This window comes from Sarcophilus harrisii, chromosome 3 (genome assembly GCF_902635505.1).
Source record: "Sarcophilus harrisii chromosome 3, mSarHar1.11, whole genome shotgun sequence".
NCBI classification, from domain to species: domain Eukaryota; kingdom Metazoa; phylum Chordata; class Mammalia; order Dasyuromorphia; family Dasyuridae; genus Sarcophilus; species Sarcophilus harrisii.
In genome coordinates this window covers 514,656,485-514,677,087 of record NC_045428.1, presented here as the reverse complement: position 1 = coordinate 514,677,087, position 20,603 = coordinate 514,656,485, and the positions used below count along the sequence as shown (strand labels likewise).

Here is a 20,603-nt window from a genome sequence, read left to right as displayed (position 1 = left end):
TGATTGAACAACAATTTTTGTTTCCCTGTAGGTTTTCACTGTCCTGAGACTTTGGCCTCAGGATAGAGTTCTCCTAATACCTAAAGCACTTAAAGAAAGGGAAATGCTGGAAGATGAGAAAATGTCATTACTCCTTTTTCCCCAAGGCAGGAAATCAGGCTGGAGGAGTGATGGTCTTTCTCCTCTTCCCTATAAGGAAGGAGCCTGGAATTCTACGGAATAGTGTTTCTTCTCTTCCTACAAACACAAGACCTGACTCAAGAAAATGGTGTTTTTCTCCTCTTTTAGAAGACCAGGCAGGAGAACTGGCATAATAGAATAGAATGACATTTCTTCCTTTACTGCAAAAGGAGAAGACTCATATGCAATGAGATAGTGCTGTTTCTCTTCCCATGGGAGAACAGAGACCCAATTCAATGTTGGAAATTCAATGGAATGAAATGGAATGGTGTTTTCTCCACTTACCTTAACTCATCAGGAGATTGCTGCTATAAATAGCTCATTTGTACAGCTGTTTGCATGTTATCTCCCCAATTATATGAGTTTCTTGAAAGCAGGGACTGTCTTTTGCCTTTCTTTGTATTCCCAGCACTTAGTGACACAGTGGATAGAGCACTGGACCTGGAGTCAGGAAAATCTGAGTTCAAATCCTGCCTCAGAAAGTTACTGTGTAACTCAGAGCAAGTCACTTAACTTGTATTTATCTGCCTATGTTTCCTCATGTCTAAAATGAGGCTAATAATAGCATCTAACTCCCAGAACTGTTGTAAGGGTTGAACAAAATATCTGTAAAGCACTTTGCAAACATTGAAAGCATGATATAAATGCCAGTAATTAATAAATGCTAACTTGATTAAACAAATAGATCTAATAAGTTGAAAGCAACTTTGTAATTACATGAAACAGGAACCTCTCCTCTGCCCTTAACATTTTAATTGACATTGCACAACTGAAAGCACAAAAGGCTTGCTTGGTTGAGTTTAGAATACATGGAATTTCCTTGCAATTCAAAAGTGCCAAGGGAAATTTATTTTTTAATTCCTATCAACACCCTTTTTTTACATCTATCAACATCTACTGATTCTACTTTGGCAGTCTCTATCAACAACTGTGTCATTATCTATCATGCAATTGGATCATTATTATAATTATTTTCTTAGAAATCTTGTTACTTCTATTCCTTTTCCCCCTCCAATTTAACTTTCATCCCTTGCCAGAGTAACTGAATTCATACCCAAATCCTACACACTAAAATCTTCAGTAGTTTTCTATTGGAAAGGCAGTGTTCTTTGGTGGAAAAAACTGTACAAAGAACGAGGAAACTCGAGTTCATGTCCTCCCCCAACATTTCTTTATTTTATGGCCATGGAGAAAATATTTAACCTCTCTGACTTTCATCATTTCAACAACTGTAAAAGGGAAATGAAGATAGCAGTCTGTAAATGTTAAAATATATATAAACATGGATTTACATGTGAGTTCTACCAAACATTTAAAGAACAATTAGCCCCAATGCTATATAAACTATTTGAAAAAATAGAGAATGAATGAGTCCTACTAAATTCCTCTTATGACACAGACATGGTACTGATACCTAAACCAGGTAGGTTGAAAACAGAGAAAGAAAATTATAACCAATCTCCCTAATGAATATTGATGCTAAACTCTTAAATACAACATTATTAAAGGGAATACAGAAAAATCACCCCCAGGATAATAGACCGTGACCAAGTAAGATTTATATCAAGAATGCAGGGCTGGTTCAATATTAGGAAAACCATTAGCATAATTGACTATATTTATAGCCAAATTAACAAAAACCATATGATCATCTCAATAGATGCAGAAAAAGCATTTGATAAAATCCAACATCCACTCCTATTAAAAACACTTGAGAGTACAGGAATAAATGGACTTTTCCTTAAAATAATCAGTAGCATCTATTTAAAACCATCAGTAAGCATCATATGTAATGGGGATAAATTGGAACTATTCCCATTAAGATCAGAAGTGAAACAATGTTGCCCACTATCACCATTACTATTTAATATTGTATTAGAAATGCTAGCTTTAGGACCAGGAGATCATTATATACTTCAACAACAATACTATATGATGACCAGTTCTGATGGACCTGGCCATCCTCAGCAATGAGATCAACCAAATCATTTCCAATGGAGCAGTAATGAACTGAACCAGCTACGCCCAGAGAAAGAACTCTGGGAGATGACTAAAAACCATTACATTGAATTCCCAGTCCCTATATTTATGCCCAGCTGCAGTTTTGATTTCCTTCACAAACTTATTGTACAATATTTCAGAGTCTGATTCTTTTTGTACAGCAAAATAACAGTTTGGTCATGTATGCTTATTGTGTATCTAATTTATATTTTAATATATTTAACATCTACTGGTCACTCTGCCATCTGGGGGAGAGGGTGGGGGGGTAAGAGGTGAAAAATTGGAACAAGAGGTTTGGCAATTGTTAATGCTGTAAAGTTACCCATACATATAACCTGTAAATAAAAGGCTATTAAATAAAAATAAATAAATAAATAAATAAAAAGAAATGCTAGCTTTGGCTATAAGAGTTGAAAAAGAGATTAAAGGAATTAGACGAGGTAATGAGGAAACCAAATTATCACTCTTTACTTTAACATGATGGGATACTTAGAGAACCCCAGAGATTCTACTAAAAAGCTATTATAAATCCAAACCTTTAGCATAATTGCAGGATACAAAATACACCTATATAAGTCATCAGCATTCTTATATATCACTAATAAAATCCAACACTTAAGAGTCACAAATAGAAATTCCATTTAAAGTAACTACTGATAGTATAAAATATTTAGGAATCTATCTGGCCAAGGGAAAATCAGGAACTATATGAGCAAAACTATGAAACACTTTCCACACAAATTATGTCTGATCTGACCAACTGGAAAAATATCAAATGCTCTTGGACAGGGCGAGCAAATATAATAAAGATGACAATACTACCTAAGCTAATCTATTTATTTAGCAGTACACCAATCAGACTCCCAAAAAACTATTTTAATGACCTAGAAAAAATAACAACAAAGTTCATATGGAAAAACAAAAGATCAAGAATTTCAAGGAAACTGATTAAAAAAAAAAAATCAAATGAAGGTGGCCTAGCTGTACCAGATCTAAAATTATATTATAAAGCAGCAGTTAACCAAAACCATTTGGTATTGGCTAAGAAATAGACTAGTTGATCAGTGGAATAGGTTAGGGTCAAAGGACAAAACAGTAACTTTAATACTCTAGTGTTTGGCAAACCCAAAGACTCCAGTTTTTGGGATAAGAACTCACTGTTTGACAAAAATTGCTGGGAAAACTGGAAATTAGTATGGCAGAAACTAGGCACTGATCCACACTTAACACTGTACACGAAGATAAAGTCAAAATGGGTTCATGACCTAGGCATAAAGAATGAGATTATAAATAAATTCGAAGAACATAGGATAGTTTACCTCTCAGACCTGTGAAAGAGGAAAGAATGTATGCCCAAAGAAGAACTAGAGATCATTATTGATCACAAAATAGAAAATTTTTATTATATCAAATTGAAAAACTTTTGAACAAACAAAACTAATGCAGACGAAGATTAGAAGGGATGTTATCAATAAACTGGGAAAACATTTTCACAGTCAAAGGTTCTGGTTCTGATAAAGGCTTCATTTACAAAATATATAGCGAATTGACTCAAATTTATAAGAAATCAATCCATTCTCCAATTCACAAATGGTCAAAGGATATGAACAGACAATTCTCGGACGAAGACAACTTCTAGCCATATGAAAAAATGCTCCAAGTCATTATTAATCAGAGAAATGCAAATTAAGACAACTCTGAGATATTACTACACACTTCTCAGATTGACTAGAATGACAGGGAAAGATAATACAGAATGTTGGAGGGGATGTGAGGAAACTGGGACAACGATACAATGTTGGTGGAATTGTGAATACATCCAACCATTCTGAAGAGCGATTTGGAACTATGCTCAAAAAGTTATCAAACTGTGCATAACCTTTGATCCAGCAGTGTTACTACTGGGCTTATATCCCAAAGAGATTTTAAAAAAGGGAAAGGGACCTGTATGTACACGAATGTTTGTGACAGCCCTCTTTGTAGTGGCAAGAAACTGGAAACTAAGTGAATGCCCATCAATTGGAGAATGGCTGAATAAATTGTTGTATATGAATATTATTGAATATTATTGCTCTGTAAGAAATGACCAGCAGGATGATTTCAGAAAAGCCTGGAATGACTTACATGAACTCATGCTGAATGAAATGAGCAGGAGCAGCTTCATCCAGTGAAAGAACTCTGGGAGATGACTATGAACCACTATATGGAATTCCCAATCCCTCTATTTTTGTCCACCTGCATTTTTAATTTCCTTCACTGGCTAATTGTTCACTATTTCAAAGTCCGATTCTTTTTGTACAGCAAAATAATTGTGTGGACATGTATACATATATTGTATTTGACTTATACTTTAACATATTTAACATGTATTAGTCAACCTGCCATCTGGGGGAGGGGATGGGGGAGAAGGAGGGAAAAGTTGGAACAAAAGGATTTGCAACTGTCAATGCTGAAAAGTTACCCATGCATATATCTTGTAAATTAAAAGCTATATAATAAACAAAAAGAAAAAAATTAAAAATAAATTAAAAAATAAAATGCATATAAACATAAGAAATTAACATAGCATTCTACTAAGTAAAACCTAAAAGATTCTCTCCTGGCATTCAAAGTCCTCCCCACAATCTGTCTCACCTCCCTCAGCCTTCTCTAATTAATAATTCTTTTTCTTATTCTAGACTATGACCCAAATGAACTATTAGATGTCCCTGGAACACACTGTACTTTCTTACCTCTGTGATTTTGCCTACCCTATTCCCTATAGTTGGTATGTCTTTCTCTCATTTTTCTCTACTTTATGCCTATTCTCTAAATCCCAACTCAGATGCTATCTCTACTTGAGCTCCATTTTTACTACCAACTAAAAATGTTTGTTTTCCCCAAAATTGATCTTAGATAATATTTTATATAAATCTCTCTAATGCACTAAAATTTGATGTCTCTTTAAAATAAAGAATTATAAAACAATGTGCCTCTTTTGATGAGCAGGATGTGTTCCTGGAAAGGGAGCAAGGAAATATATAGACATTGTATTAAGGAATTCTGCCACTTAAAGAAATACTGGTTTGAGTATATTTTATAAAACAAAGAAAAAGAAACTCTAACAAGGAACCTCCCCAGAATTTGTTTAGTTAATAGAGATTTTAATAGTAGTGCTGCTTAAAGTAGCATACATTTTTGTCCAAAAATAAGTAGCTTAAACTACTCTTTCAGTACAGAAAAAAAAATTAACTTTGCCTTTAATTATGGGCAACAACTAGCCATGAAAATTCAATAATACTTTTTATTACCCAATATAGATATGTGGTTGGCCAAATAAGTGAAAAGAGAAAAAGGAAGAATTTGTTATCCTATTATAAAACATATAGTTGTAACTACAAAATTAAATCAAACACATAAATTACAAATAGCCCAACCATGTTATTAATTATAACTAGTTCAAGAGTTAAGCATTTTTTTCTCTTCAACAGCAGTGTAATTTCAAATACTAAAAAAAGCTGATCAATCCTAGATTTTAACTCCATGACTGAGTTTAAAATAACAAAAGTACTATAGTAAATGTTTAGGTTATGGTTCATCTCTCACATTCACTAATTTCCTAGCAACAGTTAGAACTCAACAGTAAAACACAAAGGCAGAAGTTCACTAAAAAGCAACAAAAGCTGTTGAACTTTCCAAAGTGAAAACTGAAATGTATCATCATATTTTGAACAATGAAAACTAAATGTGAGATAAATCAAGGATCAAAAAAAATATATATATTACATCCTAAATTCTTAAAAAACTACTTTTTGGTCTTTATGTGCCACAAAGTCATCACTTAATTTCTGTATCAAAGATGTACCTATCTTAGTAATTAAAATTTTTAAATTATTTTTAAATGTCAAAAAAAGTAATAATCTACCTAGCTCCAAATATATTACTGATATTCAATTAAATGAAATTGCATATGTAAAAGTGTTCTGCAAACCTTAATGTCTTATAGAAATATTACTTTGTTATTCATAAAACACATAAAAAGATTAGCAAAATATATAACAAAGGGAAAACATATTTAGCTGAGTTTAGGGTGCACAGAATCTCTTAGCAGGTCAAGGATGCTAGGAAAAGTTATTTTAAAACCGTAAACAAATGTTTTTATTCTTCCATAACTTCTCTCAAATTTGTCCCTTCTTTATTTTTTATTATTATTATTATTTTTTTTTTTTTTGCTGAGGCAATTGGGGTTAAATGACTTGCCCAGGGTCACACAGCTAGGAAGTATTAAGTGTCTGGGGACAGATTTAAACGCAGGTCCTCCTAACTTCAGGGCTGATGCTCTATCTACTGCACCCTATCCTTTATTTATTCTTTATTTCTTCTAGCTGCCCCATCCTTCCTTTATTGTTACTATCATGATCCAACTACCATTACAACTCACTTAAATGCCTACTTAGAAGTTTTCTATTTTTACTCTAAAAGAGAATTTCTCCTCAGATAAAATAAGAAATTTGCTGATAATAAAAATGTTCTTCTTTATCATTAACTGTAATAGATGCATATTTATTTGATAAAACTGAAGAATCATAGATCTGCTATCAGTCCACATTATTGATTAAAGGCTAAATAGTTGGAACTGAGGGATTTGTAGTCATAAAGATAACAAATAGGTATAGAACAAATAAGGAAATGGAAAGGGAAAGGGGAAGGTCTAATATATAAACACCCTAAAGAACAGATTAAATAGAGGGAAATTATAAGCACTATTTTATCATACTAATTCTCCTTAAAAATCTGCTGCCTTAAAGTGTAAAAGTAAACAATTATGACTATAATTCCAAGGTTTCCATCAATTGCAAACTCCCTCAACCTTCAAGTCTATTTTCTAAACAAATGTGACATTTAGCAATCCAAGTCAACAGTGTTACAAAATGCCAAACATAATTTGAGAATTTGCACCTACACGCCATCACCACACTTCTCTCCTGGTCTTCAGTGACTATACTTCTCTCTAGAGAACACCATCTTGGAAGCAACAAAAATATGTAGACCCCCAAATCTAGCTCTGAAAACAGCAGCACAGACCAAAAAAAATCCTAAAGATTGGTAAAAAAATCTCTCCAACTCCAGGTGAAAAGAGACCAATTTTAACATAAAGTTCAAAGTGAAAAAACAGGCTGGAAAAATGAACAAACAACAAAACGACAACAACCATAAAAAGGTATATGATGGCACAGAAGACCAAGATACAAACTCAGAAGACAACAATGTGAAAGCAGCTACAAAGCAAGCCTTAAAAAAGAAAAAAGCTAATTTGTTACAAACCCAACAAAAACTCCTGGAAGAGTAAAAAGAAAAAATATATATGTTAGAGGAAGAATTAGAAAAAGAAACAAGTTACACAAGAAAATTATGAAAAGAGAATTAACTATTCAGTAAAAGAGGCACATGTGCACATACACATACATACAAATATAAAAAAAAAAAAAATACTTAAGAAAATAATACTTTACAAAAACAAAACTGGCCTAATGGTAAAACACAATTCACTGAAGACAAAAATTCACTGAAGAAAATAACTCTTTAAAAAGGAGATTAGGTCAAATGGAAATGAGATATAAAAAAGCTCACTGAAGAAAATAATTCCTTAAAAATTAGAATTGAGCATGAGACATCAAGAAAGAATAAAACAAAGTCAAAAGAATGAAAAAATAGAACATGTAAAATATCTCTGCAGAAAAAACACATTGACCTGGTAAACAGATCAAGGATAGATAGCTTAAGAAATACTGAACAAGGTTGAAAGCCATGATCAAAAGAGAGAGAGAGAGAGAGAGAGAGAGAGAGAAAGCCCAGACATAATATTTAAGAAATTATAAAGAAAAACTATCCTGATACCTTAGATCCAGAGATTCAAATAGAAACTGAAAAAAAAAAAATTAGCTCCTGAAAGAGATGATAAAATGAAAATTCCCAGGAATATTACATTCAAACAGAGCTCCCAATTCAAAAACAAAATATTGCAACCAGCCAGAAAGAAACAATTCAAATCATCAACCTACACTCAAAATCAAACAAGACTTATAAGATTCCACATTAAAAAAATGAATCACTTAGAATATATTCAAGAAGGCAAAGGACCTAGTATTACAATCAAGAATAATTTAGCCAGCAAAAATGAGTATAAACCTTGAAGAGAAAAAAATAATAAGTTAAATGAAATACAGAACTTTCAAGAATTCCTGAGCTGAGGATCTAGAAGCTTCCACCTTAAAAGATCAAAGGGCCTGAAATTCCAAAAAGCAAAGGACCTTGGAATGCAGCCAAGAATAAACTACCCTGCTAAACTGAGCATTTTCTTCCAAGGAAGAAGATAGGCATTCAACAAAGCAGGTGAATTCCATTTATTTCTGATGAAAAGACCCAAACTAAACAAAAAATTAGACCTCCAAATATAGGACTCAAAAAAAGCATAAAAAGGTAAAAGGAACTCTTGAATATTTCTGTTCTGAGTATACACAGAGATTGCATATATAATTTGATTTTGCTGTTATAATATAAAAAAGGAATTAGAAGTAGAAAGGGGATTTTGCCAGAAAAAAAGAAAAGTGGAGGTAAAATGAGGGAAATTACATCTCACGAATAGGCAAACAAAATCTATTGTATCGGGAAAAGGGAGAATGATGAACATTGTGTAAACCTTACTCTTATCAGATTTGACTCAAAGAGAAAATATTAGACATATTTGGTTTATAGAGAAACTTCTCTCACCTTATTGAACAGAGAGAGGGGAAATGGAAAAAGGGAAGGGGTAGGCTAAATAGAAGGGAAAACAGAAACAGTAAGGGAAAGGTATAAGAAAGGGGAAGAGACTCTAAAGGGGGAGGGCTGCTTGAGACAAGTGGTGCTCATAAGTTAAATACTAGGGAGGAGGAAAAGGGGAAAAGAAAAAAGAAAGGTATAAACTGGGGATAATAAGATGACAGGAAATACAGAATTAGTAGGTTTAACTGTAAAATGTGAATGGGGTGAACTCTCCCATAAAACGGAAGCATACAGCAGAATGGATTAAAAGCCAGAATCCTGCAATATGTTGTTTACAAGAAACACATTTAAAACAGAGTGATGCATACAGAGTAAAGGTAAAAGACTAAAGCAGAATCTATTACGCTTCAGGTGAAGTAAAAAAAAGCCGGGGTAGCCTTCCTGATTTCAAATCAAGCAAAAGCAAAAATTGATCTAATTAAAAGAGATAAGGAAGGAAACTATATCTTGCTAAAAGGTACCACAGATAATGAAGAAATATCAATTCCAAATATATATAATATGTACCATGTGGGATAGCATGGAAATTGCTAAAAAAGTTAAGAGAGCTGCAAGAAGAACAAAGAAACAGGTAGCAAAACTATAACACTGGGAGATCTCAAACTTGTTCTCTTAGAACTGGAAAAATCAAACTACAAAATAAAAAAAGTTAAAGAGGTAAGTAGAATACTAAAAAAGTTAGGTATGTTAATCTTTAGAGAAAATTGAATGGAGACAGAAAGGAATACACTTTCTTCTCAGCACTTCATGCAACCTATACAAACACTGACCATATATTTGGACATAAAGACATCAAAATCAAATGCAGAAAGGCAAAAATAGTAAATGCATTGTTTATAGATCACGATGCAATAAAAATTACATTCAATAAAAAGCCAAGGTAAAATAGAAGAAAAAGTAATTGGAAACCAAACAATATCATCCTAAAGAATGAATGGATGAAACAGCAAATCATAGACACGATTAATAATTTCATCCAAAAGAATGATAATAATGAGACAACATATCAAAATTTATGGGAAGTAGCCAAAGCAGTAATAAGGGGAAATTTTATATCTCTAGATGCTTACTTGCATAAAATAGAGAAAAAGATCAGTTTATTGAGCTTGCAACTAAAAAACCTTAAAAAAAAAAAAAAGATCAAATTAAAAACCTCCAATCAAATACCAAACTTGAAATTCTAAAAATAAAAGGAGAAATTAACAAAACTGAAACTAAAAAAAGATTGAATTAATAAATAAAACTAAGAGTTGGTTTTATGAAAAAACCAACAAAATAGATAAACCTTTAGCACATTTGATTAGAAAAAGGAAAGAGGAAAATCAGATTATTAGTCTTAAAAATGAAAAGGTAGAACTTTCTACCAATGAAGAGGAAATTTAAGGAATAACTTAGGAGTTACTCTGCCCAACTTTATGCCAACAAATTTGATAACCTAAGTGAAATGGAGGAATATCTACAAAAATATAGATTTTCCAGATTAACAGAAAAGGAAGTAAATTGTTTAAATAGTCCTATTTCAGAAAAAGAAATAGAACAAGCTATTAATCAATTCCCTAAGAAAAAATCCCTAGGACCAGATGAGTTACATGTGAATTCTACCATTTATTTAAACATTTAAAGAACAATTAACTCCAATACTATGTAAACTATTTGAAAAAATAAGGAATGAAGGAGTCCTACCAAATTCCTTTCATGACACAGACATGGTACTGATACCTAAATCAAATAGGACGAAAACAGAGAAAGAAAATTATAGACCAATCTCCCTAATGAATATTGATGCTAAAATCTTAAATAAGATAATAGCAAAGGGAATACAGAAAATCATGCCTAGGATAATACACCATAACCAAGTAAGATTTATACCAAGAATGCAGGGCTGGTTCAATATTAGGAAAACCATTAGCATAATTGACTATATCTATAACCAAATTAACAAAAACCATATGATCATCTCAATAGATGCAGAAAAAGCATTTGATAAAATCCAACATCCATTCCAATTAAAAACACTTGAGAGTATAGGAATAAATGGACTTTTCCTTAAATTAATCAGTAGCATCTATTTAAAACCATCAGTAAGCATCATATGTAATAGGGATAAATTGGAACTATTCCCAATAAGATCAGGGGTGAAACAAGGTTGCCACTATCACCATTACTATTCAATAGTGTTTTAGAAATGCTAGCTTTGGCAATAAGAAATGAAAAAGAGATTAAAGGAATTGGAGTAGGTAATGAAGAAACCAAATTATCACTCTTTGAGATGATATGATGGTATACTTAGAGAACCCCAGAGAATCAACTAAAAAGCTATTTGAAATAATGCACAACTTCAGCAAAATTGCAGGATACAAAATAAATCCACATAAATCTCAGAATTTTTATATATCACTAACAAAATCCAACAGCAGGAGATATAAAGAGAAATTCCATTTAAAATAACTATCGATACTATGATATATTTGGGAATCTATCCTCCAAGGGAAAGTCAAAAACTATGTGAGCAAAACTACAAAACACTTTCCACGCAAATAAAGTCAGATCTAAATAATCAAATCCTCTTGGATAGGTCAAGTGAATATAATAAAGATGACAATACTACCTAAACTAATCTATTTATTTAGTGCTATAGCAATTAAACTCTCAAGAAACTATTTTACTGAACGAGAAAAAATAACAAAATTCATGTGAAAGAACAAAAGGTCAAGAATTTCAATGGAAAATTCTAATGGAAAAAAAAAATAAAATGAAGATGGCCTAGCTATACCAGATCTAACACTATATTACAAAGCAACGGTCACCAAAACCATTTGGTATGGGCTAAGAAACAGACTAGTTAATCAATGGAATAGGTTAGGTTCACAGGACAAAACAGTCAATAAGTATAGCAATCTAAAGTTTGACAAATCCAAAGACCCCAGCTTTAGGATAAGAACTCACTATTTGACAAAAACTGCTGGGAAAATTGGAAACTAGTATGACAGAAACTAGGCATTGACCTACACTTAACACCGTACACCAAGATAAGGTCAAAATGGGTTCATGATCTAGGTATAAGGAATGAGAATAAATAAATTAGAAGAACATAGGATTAGTTTACCTCTCAGACTTGTGCAGGAGGAACTAATTTGTGACCAAAGAAGAACTAGAAATCATTACTGATCACAAAATATAAATTTTGATTATATCAAAGTTTTTGTACAAACAAAACTAATGCAGATAAGATTAGAAACGAAACAATAAACTGGGAAAACATTTATACAGTCAAAGATTCTGATAAAGGCCTCATTTCCAAAATTGAATTCACATGCTACAACCATAATAAAATGAAGCTCTTGCTGGCCTGAGTAACTCAACGTCCACAAAATGTTGTTATAATTCTATCAATCAAGCAAGCATTTGTTAAGCACCTACTACTATATACTAGGCAAACAGAAAGACAAGAAAGAAATAGTAGCTGCCTGACTTCAAGGAGCTTCTACTCCAATTTTCTTAAGTGTAAAACAAAATACTAGAGAATTGGGGAAAATAAAAAAATAAGAACTTAGTCCTAGTCATCAAAAAAGTTTGAAATCTAGTTATTTTAATACCAGATCAAATGAGTTGACATATGTAAAGCACATTGAAAACCTTAAGGCACTATTGTAATAATTATTATTAGCCTGCAACTACGTTGGGGAGGGTCCCAATTATGTTATCAAAGGTATTCCTCTCAACTTAGTGTGATGTGAACATTTGAAAAGCATGTCTCCTTTCTAAGTCCCTTCTCTAGGACTTAATCTTCTCTAGATTAAGGACCCCCATTTCTTAAAAATAAAAAAAAAAAAGGTTTGTTCAGACACCCATAATACATTTCATTAGTAATCAATATCCTGGGCTATTTATGAAGGACATCTGGGTTTTGAGAGAGCCAGTAGGCAGACTCAGAAATTATTTTTCTAATATACATAATGAGCCAACAGCATTTTATAGTGCAGTCCACATAGATCTACCATCATTAGAAATGTAGTCTATGGACATAAGGAATTTCTCTAGATGCATTCCATTCCATAACAACAATGAACAGTTATGCTCTAATCCACCTTACATAATAATAGAATCCAAATCAATTAATAATAATCTCCTAGGATAGCCACAAAGTCAGTCAATCAATCAACTGGCAGTTTATAAGGACCTACTATGTGTTACTCTCACAAAGACTGAGATACAGAACATTTCACTAATAGTCACAATTAGAAGGAAAAAAAATCTTTATGTGTCCTTGTAGTTTACTTTAAGCAATCCCTCAAAAACATAAGGTGAAAAACATGTTTTTTTAACAGGAACAAGTGCTAAGTTTGAAGGCACATAATTTGGTTTCCAATCCTCACTCCGCCACTTACCCCTAGTGGTTCCTGGGCAAATCACTCACTTCTCTGGGTCTTACATTCTCGATGTATAAAATCCAAGATGTTGGCCTAAATGGTCTCTAATATTTCATTCAACTCTAAATCTATGACCCTAGAATACCAGCCATATTCTGTAACATTTATGCAATTGACTTTTCCTATAAACCATAAATCTGTACTTAAAAGGTAGTCCTACCTACTTACAGAAAAAATACACACACACACACACACACACACACACACACTTACTTAACTTCAAATGTAAATATAGCTGATATTAAATATCAGAGAATTTGAAAACGAGGAGGGAAGGAAGCTCACTTGCCTTCCTAATCACAAAGACAAAGTGGACTAGGGTCTGTGGTTTGGGAGGGAAAAGGAAATCAGGTTGAAAAAGCACAAGAAATTCTGGGGTATATAAGATAATGAAAAAAAATGAAATCTGCAGATCCCCCAAACCCATTTTTGCAAACAATATTAAAGTTTGGCTGAAAAGTTGATCTAAGCTTTTTATCTTTGTTCCACTCACCTGTGAACCCCCATCCTTGTCCTTCACTTATAAGAGATACTGAGTAATGAATTGATGAAAGATTAACAAAATAGATAAGGGGAAAAGGCAAATAAGGATCAGCTGCTAAACTTAATTAGTTTTGCTAGAGTGCACCAAATTCTTGGATAAATAATTACTTATTGGAAAATACTAATGCTTCAGAGAACCAGGAAGCCTATCTGAATATACAACAGCAGATTTTCTAATAAAGTTCTAGTAACAAGAAGTTGAAATTTCAAATAAATTTAATGTTCAATAAAAACATTTCTAAAAGACAAAAATATTTTTTTCAACAAAAGAAACATTAAAATCACAGTAAATAATAAACAAAAACTACTATTGGAAAAATCAATTTAAAAGTTAGCTGCTACAAAAAAATTAGATAAAAATTTTACTAGGTAAAATATAAAATATACCTGCTTTTTCTTTCAATAAGAATGGCCACATAAGAAGCTGGTAAAGCCGCACCAAAGCCAGGACTCCAGGAGTAGAATTTTCCAAGTATCTTCCTGAAATTCAAATTGAAATTTCAAATAAAGCAAGACCAAATCTGATCTTTACAAAGTACTAATACATATTTAATGCAGAGTTTTGACTTCCACTGATAAAACTTTTTTAAAATTTAAAAATATCATTAAAGCAAATAGTTCTTTATATATAATTTTTCAAGCATAATTTTCGACCTAAAAAGGGAAATGAGCACATATATGCATTCCTGTCTGATAGAATAATGAAAACAACCTAATACAATTCAATTCAACATAAGCACTGATGTTCTTGACATTGGAAATATGTAAGTAAAACTTGCTTCAAAGTTTAGCTCAGTTAAAGCCTTTCTCTCAGAAACTACTTTGCATGTATTTTTTATTTAAATTTCTATGTTTTTTCTACAATAAAAATTAAGTTCTTTAAGAACCAATGCTTTTATAATGATAAATGTTGGAGAGGATGTAAGAAAACTGGGACACAAATGCATTGTTGGTGGAGTTCTGAAATAATCTGATTCTGGAGAGCAATTTGAAATTATGCCTAAAGGGCTATCAAACTGTGCATTCCCTTTCATCCAAGTCTCATTGGGTTTATATCCCAAAGACATCATAAAAGAGGAAAAAGGACCCCATATATAAAAAAATGTTTGTATTACCCCTTTTTGTATTAGTAAGGAACTGGAAAGTGAGTGGATGCCCATCAGTTGGGGAATGCCTGTATAAATTATGATATATGAATGTAAAGGAATATTATTGTTCTAAAAGAAATTATGAGCAGGCTGATTTAAGAAAAACCTGGAAAGATTTACATGAATTGATGCTACCTGAGTAGAACCAAGAGGAAAATGTACACAGTAACAAGATTATGTGACGCTTAACAGTGATGAACTTGACTCTTCTCAACAATGGGGTATTTCAAAGCAATTCTAATACATTTAGGATGGAAAACGCCATCCAGATTCAGAGAGAGAACTATGGAAACAATGTAGATCAAAGCATAGTATTTTCACCTTTTTGTTTCTTTCTTTCTTTCTTTCCTTCTTTTAATTTTTTTTCTCTTTTGGTCTGATTTTTCTTACACAACATGACAAATACAGAAATATGTTTAAAATGATTGCATGCATATATTTAATCTTATCAGATTGCTTGCTATCTTGGGGAGGGAGGAATAAGAAAGGGAGTGAGAAAATTTTAGAACACAAACTCTTACAAAAATGAATACTGAAAACTACCTTTACATGTATTTGGAAAAATAAAATACCACTGAGAAAAAAGAAAAAAAAAAAGAGCCGGTACTTTTTTCTTTTTTGTTGTTGTTGCTGTATGCCAGACATCTAAAAGTGCCTAGCACAAAGTAGGTGCTTAATTAATGTTTATTTTAATACTACTTTATTAATGAATGAATGAAACTGATACAGTCCCATCCTGAAGAAATTTACAATCTAACAGAAGTATATATTGCATAAAAAAACAAGAATAATACAAAGTTGATTATGATATGGGTATTCCCACTTTAAAAAAATTGGTTATAAAGAAAATTTGAAGAAAGAAAAGTCAATCACTTTCAACTTGGAGGCAGGAAAAACTTTGTAGAGAAGATAACATCTGAATTAATAGTAGTAGGAAGAAAAGAATTCTAAGTGGTGGAGATTTGGAAAGAGTGTATTCCAAGCAGGGAAAACAGGCAATAAGAATACAGAGAATCAGAAAGCAAGATAAACTCAAAAAAAAAGTTTAATTACTATACAGGTACAATGTAGAAGATATGAAAGAAGCAATGTGAAATACTTCTAAAAACAAACCAATTTGTGAAAGCAAGATACCATGTTAAGTAGTTAGTGTATAGAAAAAATAGCAATTAAGACACCCACAAGTTCATAGGAGGCAAATATTTGGAAATGCTATGACTGATACAAGCTAGGAAAAGTAATTTGTGTTTTATTGCATCAGCCAATCACTTGACATACATTTATTAATTTAGTAATAACATGATTTTTATCTACTATGTGTCATACACTGTGTTAGAAATACCAAAAGCAAAAAGACTCAATCCAAGAAGTTTACATTTTATCAAGGCAAATAGTATGAACACAATAAATACAAAACCCCTACTAAGAAATCTGGAGGAGGAAAAAGCAAAGATGAGAAAGGACTCATCCAGAAGTGGCACTTAAGTCACTTGAGCTTCAGAGGAGATCAAAGGTGTCAAGGAGTGGAGATGAAAAGGAACTGTCCTATAAGCCTAACCAACAAGCCATTTAAAGGCCCACAGAAGAGATGAAATACCATATATCCCTAATGTGAAGGTTATAAGGCTGTAAGAATATTCTTTTCAGTAAATTATAAACATGAATAAAGCAATTTGCACAGGAAAAAATTGTAAGGAAAATTTGTATTACTAAATGTCAAATACCAAATGATCCTTGGATGGAAAAATCACTACATCCACAGGCATCAAGAAGTTCAAATGAATTTATTCCCATAAAACAGAACTCCTGAACAAAAAGCATGAGGAAAGTTTGTTGAGAAAAAAAAATCATATGAATTATGTTCTAATTTTAATAATTTTTTCATCTTAATCTTTTTTTTTCTGAAAGAAAGAAAATTCAAGCTAGGATTCTTCCTCTATCATAAAAACCAAAAGAGAATTAACAAGTCACTTTGGGATAACTATAAATTTTAAAAGAAGAGCTAAACTCAATGAATCAGCTATAGAAATAAAATGTGATGTAATATTAATTATAAATACTCTATAGTCTCATGACAATCAAAAGGATTCACATGATAATTTAAAACACTACAATAGGAAGTCATTATTAGTATGTTTAAAACCTATTTATTATTTAACACTAAAGAAGAAATTTAAAGTACCCATATAATATACAGCCTTTTTGTTAGCAACTACAATATATCTTTATGCAATTTCTAGCTAAACCAGGGTTGATTTTAGCAATTAAATAAGAAATGGATTAACACAAATTATTCTTTTGCCAATCTCAAAATTCCAAAAGTTCAATTATCTTATCCAGCAAATTATAAAAGGTCTTTTAGGAATTCAATTTTCAATAGAATATACATGAAAAAAAATAAAAGTACTAATATCAACATAAAACAAAAGTCAAAATTTTGGATATAATATCTGTTATCACTTTACTCTAGGGCTTAAGTATGTCATTTGACCAGTGCTATATACTCAACATGTATAAATATAGGAACTAAATTACTATGCTAACCCAACAGGGAATTTCAATAATTTACAACAAATATTTTAAGACTGTCACGAGTTAGGAATGGGGAAGGAAAGAAGCTGTATCTTTCTGTCATTTAAAAGAAAATGATTCCTGAGTAAATGACTGAATGATCAAGATGCTGTGACACAGGGCTCACAAATGGATATTAATTGCACTTCTACTATTTTAAATATGCCAAATAGGATCTACCTGACCTAAGCAAAATGAATTAAGACCAAAATCCCCATCTCTGTGTTATGACGAAGAGCTTGAAATTAATTCACTTGCTTCACTACATACTCAAGTCTGTATCATGAATAATTGTTTTAATTTCCTCATCTGTAAAACAGGACAGTTAAAAATGCCTGATCAAATTTTTGGCAAATAAGTACATGAATGATGCACTAGAGCATGTCATTACTACTGGAAAGTAATTCCTGTTAGCAGTTATCTAATCTCATAATTATAATCTAAATTCACATTGTACCTTCATTTAAAGTTCACAGCAGTAAGCGAACAGCATTTTACTGATAAAAACTGGTTCAAAAATGACTTACACAATATCACATGAACATTTCTGCTTCACTCCAGTTCTAACAGTCATTTGCATAAACCTGCAATAGTGAATCCGAGTACCAACCTTAATATGCAAAAGAAAGCCATATATAAGGCTCCATTAGCAGTCAGAAATGAAGCGGATTGTATGATCTCGGGTAGTAGTTTGTGTAAATAATACTCTAGTTTTCGTTTTCGGAGAATCGCTGCAATCTGCAGAGAGAAAGATTATTAATATAGTATATATTTTCCCCATTTTAATTAGCTTACATGGGAATTACTAACAATGTAAATCATTGTTTAAAAAAGAGAGAGAGAAAGAGAGAAAAGTACATGCAAATTTTAGTGAGGACTTCAAAATAGGTTTTTTTAGTCTTATAAGGAAAAATTAGTTTTAAGATGCTTTAATTTTGAGAATATGACATAAAGAATTTCCCTTAAAAGTTGAAACAAAACACCTTTATTTCACTAAAGCTTGACTCAGTCTAAGTAATAAATGAATAATCCTAAATAAAATTATTCAAAAATTTTTAAGACCAGAAGCTATAGTTCAAAATAAAACTTTAAAATCTGTGATATTTTGTATGACGAAATAGGTTTTGTCTACAAAAAAAAATTATCTTGGACCAGACATTATGGTCCAAGTTATTAAGCTTGGAAAAGCTTGGAAAGCTATTAAAGGAAGGAAAAGAAGAAATGGAAAGGAGAATCAAAACAAATTTATGAATAGTGGATATTCAAAGAACCGTCTTAAGAAGAATATCAAGATATATCTCTAAAATATTTTGGAAATGGGGAAGGTAGATGGCAAAATGAATTGAGCACTTGGCCTGGACTCAGAAAGACCTCAGTTCAAATCTAGCTTCAGAATCTTACTAGCTGGGTCTCCCTGAGCAAGTCATTTAACTACATTTGCCTCAGTTTACTCATCTATAAAATAAGCTAGAGAAAGAAATGACAAATCAGTATCTTTGCCAAGAAAATCCCAAAAGGGGTAATGAAGAGTCAGACCTGACTCAACATTTACATTTTATCTTCACAAGAATCTTAGAAGGTGAGTGTTATTATTATCCCCATTTTACAGATGAAAAAATCAAGGCATATAGCGGTTAAGTTACTTGCCTTGGGTCACACAAATGTGCCTAATGCTGAATTTGAACTCAAATCTTTCTGACTCCAGGTTCAGCATTCCAACCACTATATATATATATATATATATATATATATATCACTAGATATTAATTTTTAAAGAGAATGCTTTCATTCGAGTTAGTAGCCAAGGATAGGAGAAGGTTGAAAACTAGGGAGACTAGAAGAAAAGTGATATCCATTCACTGAAAATTATATCAGGGAAAAAGAAATGTCTCCATATGGGTTCATGCTGTACTCCTTATTTTTTCCCACTTAAAAGAAAAGTGAAAGGTGTGGGATGGTTAATTCCTGATACCTTAAGAACCCATCTTCATGGTTAAAGAAAGGACAGCAATATACTGGGGAAGGAGGAGGAAGAGAGAAAAGTCCAGAAACTCTAACAGCACAGTAATTGCCCATTGTGTTGAGCTGGGTCATAACCTTCCTGAGGGTCCTATAACCAAGAAGACTAGTTGTGAAAGAGTAATTACAAGCCTCTAAATGGCTATGGAATGGGAGATAGGGAGATGCAAATCTCTCTTTCTACTCTGGCTACATGATATAACCCTTGTGGCCCATTCCATGGAGGCTTCAAGTATACATACATACATACATACATACACACATACACATACACATACACACATGCACACACACACACAGATTAGATTCCCTCAAAATAAATCACATCTGCTTTACAAAACTAAGAACTAAGTTTAACATCAATGAGCGAATTATAAAATGATAAATTACTTGTTCATGTCAACAGATAAAACAAAGAAAAATTAAAATGGTCCTCAATTCTATTAGTCCATTCTGCAGTAAAGGTAGCAGAATGGTAGAAAAGGGGCCTGAGTATCAACTATTATCAACCAGTACATAGTTTCTAGACTACAAATTTTAACTTGACTATTGGTACTCTAAACATGAGATCTTTATCCAGAAATAGACATGAAGAGGATCTTATCAATTGCAACATTTTCACTATAAACAAAATGTGAAAAAAAAAAAAAAGGTAGCAACTACTAAGTAAAAGGGTGATTCACAAGTTTTCTTTGGAGAGACAAATAAGAGAACTGAAAGAGTTTTATTTAGCATGTGCCTGAAAACAAATATATAATTTTATGCAATAACTAGTCTTTATTAGGGGAAAGGGGATAAATGGGAAGGGATAAGGTTGAATCTCCCTATGTTAACAAACCATAAATAGTACGACCATTCAAAGGATGTACCCCACTGCTGACTGGCATGAAAGCCACTCCAGTTCGGT

At 32.2% G+C, this 20,603-nt stretch overlaps 1 protein-coding gene across 3 annotated transcripts in view; it reads right to left on the bottom strand.

Moving 5' to 3' along the window:
* The window catches only part of TMEM135 (transmembrane protein 135), a 299,882-nt gene that overhangs the window by 234,551 nt on the left and 44,728 nt on the right, over nt 1-20,603 (bottom strand). For 2 of the 3 annotated variants that reach the window (XM_031961900.1, XM_003764592.4), the window contains exons 2-3: nt 18,288-18,415; nt 14,346-14,438 (exon numbers count right to left, since the gene is read on the bottom strand). The exons of the other annotated variant lie outside the window; for it this stretch is intronic. In XM_031961900.1, coding sequence (XP_031817760.1) covers nt 14,346-14,438; nt 18,288-18,415 — 221 coding nt within the window. The remainder of the gene's footprint in view (nt 1-14,345; nt 14,439-18,287; nt 18,416-20,603) is intronic. 3 annotated transcript variants of the gene reach the window in all.